The sequence below is a fragment of the Dunckerocampus dactyliophorus genome, chromosome 2, assembly GCF_027744805.1.
Source record: "Dunckerocampus dactyliophorus isolate RoL2022-P2 chromosome 2, RoL_Ddac_1.1, whole genome shotgun sequence".
NCBI lineage: Eukaryota > Metazoa > Chordata > Actinopteri > Syngnathiformes > Syngnathidae > Dunckerocampus > Dunckerocampus dactyliophorus.
The window spans coordinates 9,351,980-9,365,357 of record NC_072820.1 but is presented as its reverse complement, the minus strand read 5'-3'; the positions used below and the strand labels follow the sequence as shown (position 1 = coordinate 9,365,357).

General features: G+C 40.1%; 1 protein-coding gene across 1 annotated transcript in view; it reads left to right on the top strand.

Annotated features, from left to right (window-relative positions):
* Positions 1–13,378, top strand: part of clstn2a (calsyntenin 2a) — a 196,024-nt gene that overhangs the window by 144,344 nt on the left and 38,302 nt on the right. Inside the window, exons 4-8 of the mRNA XM_054755830.1 lie at positions 1,222–1,333; positions 3,640–3,736; positions 9,108–9,257; positions 10,850–11,035; positions 11,788–12,045. Of these exons, the coding sequence (XP_054611805.1) occupies positions 1,222–1,333; positions 3,640–3,736; positions 9,108–9,257; positions 10,850–11,035; positions 11,788–12,045 (803 nt within the window). The remainder of the gene's footprint in view (positions 1–1,221; positions 1,334–3,639; positions 3,737–9,107; positions 9,258–10,849; positions 11,036–11,787; positions 12,046–13,378) is intronic.

Sequence of the window (13,378 nt, the reverse complement as noted above, 5' to 3'; positions counted from 1 at the left end):
ATAATAATCATAATCTTAATAAAAACATGGGCTACTTTTGCGGCGCACACAAAACTGAAACTCAACTCTGAACCCCCGACCTTGCTTCCTGTCCGCCTCAGTCTTATTTATGTCTTAATTGGCTTATTTACTCTTATTTTGTCTACTATTTTGGGTATTAAAAGTGTAAAGGTCACGATAGGGGTGTTACTGTATTTCATGTATAGAGGGCTCAAATAATGTTACAAACCGTATTTAGAAGGTCGTAAACAGGTTTTCTATGCTCTAACTACAAAAATATTCCATTTATAAAGAGGAGTCCTATTTTGCGGAAATTCACTTATCATGTGCGGGTATGGAACCAATTAACTGCGATAAACGAGTGATTACTGTACAGTATACAGTACAAATTAAAATACTCTTTCTCAAGTTTTACATTTTAGTTGTACTTATTGTGCTGCTCTCCTTCCGGATCTGTCCTGCTTTTGGCTGAGATCTGTCACTCCAGACGGGATGACGACTTCTGTTGACAGGATAGCGTGCGCTCGTGTTTGTGAGTGACAGTGACAGATGCGGCGACTAGCATTGACAACATCAAATCAAAGTCTTTGCAGCTTCAGTCACACACAACAAGCTGCGAAAATACGGACGCTGCTGGCTCAGTGCTAAAAGTATGACAGTGAGAGGGAAATTTATGAGCTTGGGGATCTGGGACGAATTTCTCAGGTGGAAGATGAATGGTGTAGTGTGTGAGTGTGTGCGCGCACACTTATGTGTGTCCTTATCACTGCATGACATTCTAAATAGGCCTCATTAAGCTAATGTCATTAATTTGCCAGATGTGCTTCCTCGGATACAAGTTACAGCGAAGGTCACTGAAAAAGAAAACTTATGTGAATTATTGCTTTATTTATATACTCCGCTACAGAGATTGTATCACAGGATATTACATTGCATTGTTCGGTTCTGTCTATTGTGGTGGTACGGAAGATTTCACTGTATGTTACTTTAACTGTCCCCTCCTTTCATTTAGGGTTCTTTAGATAGACCGTGAAATAGGTTTTAATTAAGTTTGATCATCTCTAATGAATTCCTCGTTTCCCTTTTCCTCCATCCATCTCTTGGCTTCCTGTCTCGGCTCTTCCTTTTCTCCATCAATCACCTCCAAACTAATATGTATGTCTGCGTGTCCCCGCGGTTTCTCCTTCATTCCCTCGCTCTTCTTTCCATCTCCTCACCCAGGGCTGTGGTTCACATTCAGGTGGATGACGTCAATGAGTTCTGCCCAGTGTTTCGGGAGCCTCTATATAAGGCTTCAGTCGTTGAAGGCAAGATCTATGACAGCATTTTGCAGGTATTTTCTTAACACTGTGTTTGAAGTTTGTGGGAGCTACTTGTACAAAATGAAAATGGCTGAGAGCTACTCATTTTTGTAACATTTATTTTCATAGCTTATTTCAACCCGAAGTGAATATGCTTGTCTTAGCAAAATGTTGGTATCCACAGCTCACATTTTCACATTTTCTTTCTAGTGTATCTCACTTTATTAAATGAAAACCAAGCTCGCAGGGCCTCGTGGTTGTTCGGGGCTACCTGGTGCCTGCGGGCACCACATTGGTGACGCTTGGTCCATAGTGTATGAAAATGTGACTTAAAGGAAAACTACTTTTTTTGGGAATTTTGCCCATCCTCTACAATCCTGCGTGAGACAAGAACACGTCTTTCTCTTTTCTGTGTGTTTTATACTGTATGGCCGACTCATGCTGCCTTTTTCACTAACAATGCAGGTAAAGGGGATTCACCTCTTTCGCCTATAAAGCTGTCTACCTCTAAAAGAACATCCAAAAATTGCCAACAATGCTCCATTTACCAGCCTTGACCTGCATATTAACTCCTTCAATACCAAAGACATAATTATATATGTCCAAACGCCCGATCCCAAAGACATTTTTATACGGCTTTTACGTTTTTTTGTGTGAGAGACAAAAAAAGAGGTGATGAGGCAACTGCACACTAATAGATGTCACTTTTACAGCAGTTTTAAGCCAGAAAAACAGCCACAAGGTGGCAGAAGTGCATTTGATAAGAGCTCGGCATGGATCATTTTCCTGTAAAGAAGTGAGTGTAGTGCACAGAAGGTTACGCATTGTAGGGAAATTTTAACGCATGCACACACACGCACACGCGTGCACACACACAGTTTAGTTCCAAAAATGGCTGGGATTGGATGAGTAAACCAAGCCATAGCGACATTGTTATTGTAGGAGCTAACACCGAGGAAGTACTTTTCACCGCCAAGTCATGCCGGTCCTGACTGTCTCGGCCCCTGTCAGCTAAGACGTTTCACCCTCTCATCTTATCCGCTCGGCTTCTAAAACCTATAGCTCATCCTCCGTATAGTCAGGCTCAAAAGGACAATGTTCTGGATATTTATTTGTCCCAAAGTAGTCGGCGGCATCGGCACATGGTTAGTGGCAGCAAACAGAGAATGCGTGCTCTATGCTGTTTTTGTTGCTGGAAGTAGCTAAGAGATCTGTGAAATGCGCCCAGGAAAGAAATTACGGTAATACTTAAAATGACCAAAATACTTTAAGTATTACATGTTATCATGAATGTACCTGGTTCTACATGGTTACAGCATGTACTGTACGTACGCATGTTGGAGGTTTTTGGATGTTTTTTTAGAGGGCTTTATAGGCAGAGTAGGTGAATCTCCATTACCTGCATTGTTAGTGAAAAACTGCCAGCACGGGGTGGCTATCTAGAACGCACAGAAACATGGAAGACGTGTTCTTGTCTCACTTTCAGAAAAAAAGTGCAGTTTTCCTTAAACGCTTCATCATAATATTCTTAACTCATTCTTCCGAAATAATTTGTTGACAGAAGCAATGACTTCAATTAATATTTTCTTATTGACTGGTTATGCTAAATTGTATTATAAATATTATAAAATCTATATTTGTCAATTTAAATATAAATGTAAAAAATAACAAAATTGTTTAACAAATGCAGACAAAAATATTAACTTTCAATTAATTTACTCACTATTATTTTATATAAAAATGATTAACTTAATAAAAATGATTAACTCAATTATTTTATATTAATTACAATTAAAATAATGTATTATAAATAGTACCTTAATTATGCTACTAGTCTAAATATTAAATCAGCATTGTTATGGTTGCGTGCCATGTTCACAAGTTAATTAATGTCCAAGTTTGTGGGACTTAATCTAAAAACACAAACAATAAAAGTGAGGCCTGCTGAGTAGTTGTTTTTGAATAGTCATCGCACTCAAATTAGATCCTCAAATGTTCAATCAATTATAAACACTGGTGTTTATAATTCATTATAAATGTTGCAGTTATGTGTTGTCATCATTATCAGAAATATATGTGCATACTGCTTCGATGACATACCGAATGATACGTGTTGCTGCCTGTCATGCAGTCAGTAAGAGTCTGATTCTTGGCCAGTGCCCCAACATCCAGCTATTTGAGCACACCACTGCCAGTCCCAAGCCCGGATAATTGGGGGGTTGTGCTAAAGACGGCATCCAAAAAATGTATCCCGATAAATTATTAAAGTTTATATAAATTTTGTAATATAGCATTTTAGCCTTGAGAGCTGTATGATGTGTATTTTGTACCATGACAGGTGGAGGCTTGGGACCAGGACTGTTCTCCACAATACAGTCAGATCTGCAACTATGAAATTGTGACAGCAGGCACACCATTTGCCATTGACCGCAATGGTAAGTGTGTTTACATGTGTGTTTGATTGGAGGAGAGATTGCAGTTTTCATGAGGAGATATAATATGCCTTTATTAGTTAAATTAGTTAAATTAAAAATGAATTAATTAATAAATGATCGCGGTTTTGTGGTTGACTATGGCCTTTTGTTAGTCAAAAAATATTGAAAACCAAGTAGTATAATAGAATGAAAAAAGTGTTCTTCTCCTATTCTGTGTGGAAGTGGTACATTTTTGGCTTCTTACTTTGTCCTTCTTCCCCACTCCATTTGAAACACTTCAGTTTCGAATAAGTAAATTGGAGAGGCTAACTAGTTAGCTCAGTAGCTTGCTATGCTAGCGGCGGCCATCTCTTGTGTCCCATGATCCCGTGTGGTGTATGTGGTGTAAACAAAGAGTAATAGGAGGGTAAAGGTGACTATAGGGGTGTTATTTCATGTCTACAGAGCTGTAATAATGTTAAAAAACGTATTTAGAAAGTCCTAAACAGGTTTGCAATGCTCTAACTATGACAATATTCTGTTTATTAATATTGAATCCTATGAAAATTCACTCATCGGTCTGGAACCAATTAACCACAATAAACGACTGTAAGCACTACTCTACGTGGGCCGCATGGTGGTCTAGTGGTTAGGATGTTGGCCACACAATCAGGAGATCTGGAAGACCTGGGTCGTATCTGTGTTTGGGTATGTCTGTGTGGAGTTTGCATGTTCTCCCCGTGCGTGCGTGGGTTTTTTCCAGGTACTCCTGAGTGTGAGTGGTTGTTTGTCTGTCTGCCCTGCGATTCGCTGGCGACCAGTCCAGGGTGTACCCTGTCTCTCGCCCGAAGTCAGCTGGGATAGACTCCACCATACCCTCGCAACCGTAGTGAGGACAAGCAGCACAGACAATGAATGAATGGATCTTTGTGTAGTTTATTATAGACACTACTATTTCTATAACTCCTAATTCTAGTCGAGGGAAAGGCTTCTTGAGACGTCATCTGTACTTCTGTGAAGAAGGTGTCGGCTTCGTCAGCGAACTAACAAGTGCTGGTAGCCTAGGCCTTAAATACAGTAAGGCCTCGGCTACCAGCACTTGTTAGTTCGCTGACGAAGCTCTTTGGATGAGGAGCGAAACGTCCGACACCTTCTTCACAGAAGTACAGATGACGTCTCAAGAAGCCTTTCCCTCGATGGACAACTCCTGTACGACTGAGAGCCTTCACAGACGCATTCCTAATTCTAGCATTAGGAAATAATTCATAGGATCGCAAGGATAAACTAGCACCAAGATCTATTTAGGCTGTGCTCTCTGCACACATCCTAGATAACTGGAGGACACAATTCTGATTGATTTCTTCATTGTTTGCTATTCTGAGCATGTCCAAAGTTTCAGCTTTGGGCTATTTGCTTGCTCCTCCATGGACATCCATATCCACACTGTGTTGATCTGAGTTCAGTGTAATCCGAAGTAAAGAGGCTGGAGGGCTAATGTGTATGTGTGCACTTTATGTGAGTCTCTCTCGCTTCCTCTTGGGGTTTTTTGAACAAATCTAAGAGACAAATCAAATTAAGTGGACCAACCTGCCAGAATGATTCTAGCTGTACACTTGATGTTAAATGGCTGTAAATGGGGCTAATAGTGTAATGTGGAACCCTGCTGCCAGCAGTTATAGCATAATAAAAGAGGCAGTAAATTAAACGGCATTTAACTAACATCCCTTGTTTACAGTCATGATAATAAACTGACTGATAATCAACATAGGAGTGCAGATGTTAATGCCAGCACTGATACAAAGTAAACATGAGCTTTTTGAGGTTGGCTATTATTTTAGTATTTCCTGTTTATTTTAGTTTTTTCTTCTCCCTTTGTTGGCAAAATATTTTATATTATATTAGACATTTATTGTTCTGCACTTTTATCTTATCGGTGTAAATAAATAAATAAATAAATCTAATGGGTGTAAATAAAAAAATAAATAAAATTAATAAATTGTGCGTCTCCAAACATTATAGATTGTGTTTGCTATACCAACAAATACTTTAGTATTTGAGGTTTTTTAAGAATACCCCTTCTTCCCATCCATTACTGTCAAGTCATTCATACCATATCTTTAACATCTTTACACTCACAATATTTAGTTTGCTTACAATTAGTCATTTACATTTTTGTCACCGTTTATAATTACGGTAAAAACAAAATCTGCTGACCACCCCATCCTTGGCCAAGCGGTTCCTCCTGCAACATGGTCTGTTATGAGTCTTCTCGATGCTTTCAGACTAGGTCATGTGGAGCACATACCTCTATCGCACTGCTGAAGTGCATTCTCAGTCCAAGGGCCAGGAACCCTTGCGCCACTCGACAACTTGCTTGAAAACCTAAACTCAGGAGAATGGCACGTGTGGCTGGATGACTCATTGCATTCTAGGTCAATCACTAGGCTTACTAGAGCACTTGTGATTTATGAGCTGGCTGGACTCGATCCTTAAACTGACAACTAACAGTGCAGTGAGGCCTGGTTCAGGTAGGGCTTAGTTTCCAGCCATGCATGCTCTCTCCGCTTTTGTTTTTCCCATCTTTTTGTCACCCATGATACTCTCTTTCTGAGCAGCAGCGAACCATTTCATAAGCCTAATTTGAAACTCTAAGCAGGGACACCTGAGTTAGTTATTGTTTTCTTTTGCACAGTATAAAAAAAATAAATAAATAAGTAAAATAAAATTCTAATAAGCTATGAGGAAAAAAAAAACATTTGCCGTCTGCCCAATTGCATAAGAATGTGTTGAAAGGTACACTCAAGGAAAAAAAGAAACGCAACACGAGTTTTGGAGGGGCAGAATAATTTTATTTGTGAGATCTGCCAGTTTTATATGAACGCTACATCCATTTCTAATCCTTAGGCCAACTCACACGGCGTTTGCACATTTTCGAGTCCACTAACACAACCAAACAATAGAGCACACCCCCAAACCAAAAGTTACAGGAATTGCATTATACTGTCAATAGTTCACGACACTGTGTCCCAATGGTCTCGGCTGCGGACCTGGTGGCGGGCCAGAACCTGTCACAGAGATGTGCCGGCCGGTTGGCGCGGTCTTGTACAGAGGTCGTTACACGGGGGCGACCAGTCTGAGGGCGGTCGTTAGAGGAACCAGTGGCGTGGTATCGCTCAGCAAGACGAGTAATGGTAGAGCGGTGGACTCCAAACACCCTGGCGACAGCAAGACAACCCGGTCCAGCTTGGAGCATGCCAATAGCTCGATCGTCTCTGGTTGCGACACTCGTGGCTTCGTGAAGAAGTGTGTTTTTGGCTTCATTCTGGTGCCCTTTTAAAGAGAAGGCTTGAGCACAGTTAACCAGTGGTAAAACTCATCTCTGAGTTTCAAACACGAGCTTGTGTGCATAAACAAGCCTGAAATGCACTCTTTTTTGTCCTCACAATCAGTCGAGCGGAACCAAGAAATCTGTTCACCTGTCTTCAGCCTAATTTGGAGTGAAATCCTGATGCTAAGTCATTTTTCCAAATTCACCCGTATTTCTTAGGAATTTTCGAAAATTAAAATGTTTATTTTTTTCTTGAGTGTACTTTTAAGTCCTCCGAGACCAATCTTTTTTCTTTTTTCAGTCTGAACTGTCTCTGCAGTTCATTGAGCACCTGATATAACACACGTAAAAAAAATCGGTATGTTATGTTGTTTGACTGGCAGTGACTGACAGTGACAGATCTATGCAGAGACCGCAAAGACGAGTGAGCAGCAATCCCTGTTTAGGTAGCCTTGAAATTTGCCATGAAAACCCATATTATTATTCCAAGATTTGTAGAATATATCTAGTAGAAAAAAATCTGAATATATTTCCTGCCACCTTGGCACTCTTTTCCACGGTGCAATGTCTTCTGAGTTTTTAACTTTTTGTTTATTTCCATCTGCATCAGTACTTGTGATTTCCCCAGGCTGGGTCGAGGAAAGATAGTCGGCACAGCTGATAGGAGAAGCACCCTCCGGAAATACACATTTAGTCACAAATTTTTCTTTATCTATGGCACAGTAGCAAAACAGCTGTCCTTAAAATGTGCTGATCATAATACAGAAGAATCTGATTGGGTGAACGGCTTCTTTTGGAAATGTAAACAGGCTTACTCTGTGTGCCCGAGTGTTTCAGAGAGGGGGTATTCTTGAAGTCACATCACTTCCTCCTTCTGCAGTGTCAGACGGGATTGTTTTTCAGCGGCGAAAAATGTAAAAAAGGGTAAATACTGTATGTCAACGTTCGTGCTCACATCAAACGCAGGAAATATGCCTTTAATGTTACATTTTTTTTATTTTTTACAGCAAAAAATAAGATTGACTTGTGTTTTGGTGTCATGCGCACTTTAATATTTTTAATACATGGAATAATGGAATGGTTTTGGTGATTTGTTTATACCCTAGTAAAACTAGAGGTTGAATGAGCCAGAATGCCCTTCGAAGTGCAATCTGAGTGCACTCCAAATATTAGAGCCCATTCCTGTGGCTGGCCCTCAAAAACTCTTGAGATGGATTTGAAGTGGAAAAATACAGAACGGCATTTGAAAGTTGTTCTAATTGAACTCTGACTGCATTCTAAATATTCTTATGGTATTCTAAATATTCTTAAACAGCATTCCAAACATTCTGATCATAGTCGGAAAAAAAAACTTCACGATTAAGCGTCGCCTTATTTACAACACATCACATTCACATAACCGCCAAGGAAAAAAGAAGCTGTCGTGGGCAGCGCAGAGGTGCTGAAAAAGGATTGAAAGCCAGCAAGCCCGCTGAAGCGTCGCTCACCTTCCGCGTCGCCAATTTACATCAGATCATGCCGCCAAGAAAAAAAAGGAGCCAAACTATCCACTGGCCGCCGGTAAGCAAATTCAGGAAGCCACTGAAGCACCAGCTCTTATTCCTGATAAGTATTTGGACAGCATTCGTATCCTGTATCAAATGTGGCACAAATTTTACTGTAACTTTTTGTTTCTGCTTGATTCGTGCTGATTTGTGCTTTGCGTCACTTAGTGGGGGCTTTGTGTAGAATTTAGGCATGTTGACTGATGCTCTTCTAAAGATGTGTTTTTGACATCTGACATGGCGCTGCTGCTGGATTAAGGCTGCAGTCTCTTCAGGGCCGTGGGTTTCGAGTCCCACTGCTGTCAGTGCTTTTGGCTTGGATCAAATATGGAATTCCTCTTTGGACAGGACGCACCACCTATCGTGTGGTCTTGTTCTTGGAGAAATGTAATGCAGTATATACAACAGAATGATAATTCACTTTCCCTTCCAGGGAGGCTTATTCGTTTGAGAAAAAAAGAATTGAAAAAGAGGAGAACACTGTGTCTAATCATGTCCACTCTGATTTGGTGGCTTTTAGGTAACATCAGAAACACGGAGCGGCTGAGCTATGACAAGCAGCAAAGCTACAAGATTATGGTTACAGCATTTGACTGCGGCCAAAAGAGAGCAAAGGAGGACGTGGCTGTGCATATTGATGTCAAGCCTGTCTGCAAACCTGGATGGCAAGGTCAGAGATAACCAAACAAGTTTTCTACTGTTCACACATATTGTAATCTATAAATGACATAAACGTATTGGCGGATTTTAATAGCAGTATAAAGAACACTAAGACTGTGTTCTGAAATGTATCAAATTGAAGCCTGCTCTTTTTGAGCACATCCTTCTCCTCAAGGGAATTGGTTTCATTTTAGAAAGAATGTCTCTCGTTGAAATCAAACCCCGAGGTACAAAAAAAGAGAAATGAACCAAAATCTCCAGAGAGAAAGTTGGCTGGGAGTGTTCCCTTCACTGCGAGCCTACCATTGGAAGCAGACACTCTCCTGCTGCCTTCCTTGTCAGCACTGACAGCATCTCACAAGTCCAACTCACCCAGGAATGAAGGAGGAAGTGAGGAAAAGATCAAGAATGAGAACTCAAGGGACGTAAGAGAGAAACAAAGTGAAAGTGAGACAGAGAAGAGTTGGTTATTCCTGCCGCCTTACGGTGAACCATTTAGCACTACAGTCTTTTTGGTGGTGTTTTGTATATCTGCTGAGACGTGAATGCTCTCAGACAGCCAGGAGAAAAGAAGCTGAACCTAATATGAGGGATTCTGTAAATATACTTGTCATGCGGTTTCATGTAACACTGCTTCGGGAGCTAGAACTAAGATGTGGTTTGGAGCAGCACTGATACAACTGAATGCAATAAGACATGAGAAACTACAGTTATGTTGTGTCTGCACAACATAACATTAGTGAAAACTAGAATGGCAAGGATAGATGTGCAGGGAAATAATCAGTGTCATACATGGAAAGTCATCTAAGATGGATACGTAAGTAAACCTTTAGCCATAAAGAGCAAATATTTTGAAATGTTTCATGTAGGACGTAACATAACACCAACGAGAGACTGAATGCTGTTTTCAAACACGAAAACGGCAAAGAAAAAGTGGATCAGAGCCTTTTAGTTGTTAATATTCATCAATTATCCAATCAATTGACAACTATTTTGGTAATCGAGTCCCTGTTTTTTTATTTAAACATGTAAATATTTGATTTCAGCCTCTGAAATGTGATATTTTTAAAACTTTCCTTCGTCATCCATGAAAGCAGACCTATTATCTTTGTGCTTGTGCAAAACAAGATATTCACGCACATCAGCTTTGCATTTGGAAAACATTTCGGCCTCTTTTCTGATCTGTTGTGGACCAAACCAGTAACTGTTTGTGTTTGATTCATATCAATTTGGTCCGTATGGGGCCTAACCGATTACTCGATTAATCAGAACAATAAGCTTCAGCTTAATCGACTAAGAAAATAATCTGTTTATCAAGAACAAATGCATGCTTAAATCTTTTTCTTTGTTTCCTTCAACGATTTTAAAATAAATCGCAGAGGTCCTACGATAGTGTACCAGAGGTGCTTTGCCCAAAATCTAGACAGATTAAAAATGTTTTTAGTCTGCCTTTACTGCGAACACGCTGTTTTGTGTGTCTGTAGCTTTGATGCTAATGAGCTGTGTTTGTCCACGCCTGATTGTGTCTTCAAGAAGTGCATACTTTTTACACATACAGTACATTACAACCTTGGTTTGACTAAACTGATTTTGTGTTTTAAGGCTGGAACAAGCGGGTGGACTATGAGCCCGGGACCGGCAGCAAGCCCCTGTTTCCCAAGATGCACTTAGAAACATGCGGCGAGCCTTTGTCTGGCATAAAAGTGATGGTGGCGCTGCAGACCAGTCACATTGGGAAGGGGTGTGACCGGGAGACGTACTCTGAAAAGTCCTTGCAAAAACTCTGTGGTGAGCAGAAACAACAGAGCGTGGTGAAACAAAGAAATAGGTCGCATTAGAAACTGATTTGGAATGCCTCTTTGAAATACAGAGCTCCGACTTAACAGTGGAGGGTGGCCATGACGTGAGACAATGAAATTTTAATTAAAAGACCACATTACATTTGATGTCTCACTCCTTTCATTTTATTGCAATTTCCAGTATGCCACTGAAATCCTGGAGACTGGAATTTCATTAAATATTCTTAATTAAAGCTCAAAGGCCATTTCAAACTGACATGTGTTCATTAAATGCGTTTCATTAATACTCTGGAATTTCTTGTTATGAAGGTGAACTACTTTGCTAATGGCAACCCGTAATGTCAATACTACATTTTATTGGATAGTATTTATTGGTCTTCATTTTATCATAATTACATCTTTATATTCTTTATATCTGTATATATATTTTTAAATCATATTTTTTTTAATTACTTTTTGGATATTTGTGTTGTAAGTCACTCTGATCATTTAAAACGGTAATGGGAAGGGAGATGTGCGTTGTTAGCGTGACAATACTGCCCCGTAACTTACTGACTCAACCTAGTCCTGAATAGATTTGCTCTTAAAGGTGAAAGGCTGACAATAATGATTACTTTCTGTTTTACAACATCCATGCATATTGCCTCAATGCTCATACAATGTTTGGTTGCACATTGTGATCAGTGCTTCTGCTCTCCATGGAGTTCTCCTCACAGTGTTTATATGTTTGTTCCCTCCTAGGTGCAGCATCAGGGAGCACAGATCTCCTGCCCGCCCCTAGCCCGGCCACAAACTGGACAGCGTCTCTTGTGACCGACAGTGGGCGTGACAGTGACCTGATCTATAAATTTGATGGGCAGCAGGCAGCCAATGTTCCCGACCACGTTGTGCCCCAAAACCTGACCGATCAGTTCACCATAGCAACGTGGATGAAACATGGGCCCAGTCCAGGACTCAGAGCCGAGAAGGAAACTTTGCTCTGTAACTCTGACAAAACTGGTGAGGATTTCACATTTGATAAGGTTTACATAAGAATTCATTCAAATGTATTATCGTATTCTTAATATTTAGTTTATTTATGCTAAAACCAATCAATGGAGGCTTTTTGAAGAACAGTAATCCCTCATCTATTGTGTTTAATTGGTTCCAGACCCCACCGTGATACGTGAATTTCCAGAAAGTAGGATTCCTTAATTATAGGTTATCTATCTATCTATCTGTCTATCTATCTATCTATCTATCTATCTATCTATCTATCTATCTATCTATCTATCTATCTATCTATCTATCTATCTATCTATCTACAGTAACTATCTACTGTATCTACAGTATCTACTGTATCTCTAGACATCAACTAACACTCCTATAGTAACCTTAACACTCATATTACCCAATATAGTAGACATAATAAGAGTACATAAGCCATTTCAGACATAATAACACTTGTGCTGTGAGTGTTACTATAAATGTGTTCCCTAGGGAGTGACGTCGGGAGTTCAGAGTTGAGTTTCATCTTTCCCTGGATTACGGCCACAACAGTAGCCCGTGTTTTTGTTCGTGATTTTTATTAGGGATTATTGTGCTTGTTAAATAAGTCGAAGCTGCAATAAAAGCCCGTTGTTCCGGTGATCAAGTCTGGCACTTCTGTGTCTCACCGAACATTACAGTAACACTACTGACACCTAATGACCAGTGTAGAATACTACATATAATTCCCAGTGTCTTTTAATGCATCTTCTGAGTGTACTGATTAATTTAAATATCTGTATTTTAGTTCATTTAGCCATTTTTATGCTTGAAAATGCTTAATTGATGCAAAAAATACATACAATTGGCTTCAGTATGCTTTTTTGACTAATTACATATAGGGCGTATTCAGCCACAAAACAACATGATTTAGTAATAAGTATATTTTTGGAAGAACGTGGGAGGGTTAAGCTGCAACATTTGAACCGTGAAATGATGAGGGCACTCATCATCTGTATGGCACTGAGCCTTCGGTCAGAGAACACATTACGGCTGGTGCCTTGCTTACGCCACGAAAAACCCCAGACTCTCTCTCCATAGGAACTAAAAAATAATACATTTTGCCTTTAACCATAACCAAGAATGTGTTGCGGGACAATAAAAAACAAGCTGCGGGTCGCAAATGCCCCCCAGGCCACACTTTGGACGCCAAAGGGCGTGGGGGATGCGTGAGAGGCAAGGAGGGACTATACTCATAGACTTGCTGTCTTTCATGCCACATTAATGCTTCAACAATGCTGGTGCCAGCAACTCATACAGTGGTGTGTACAGATACATAAATACATATCAGGTTCCCAGTAGTACC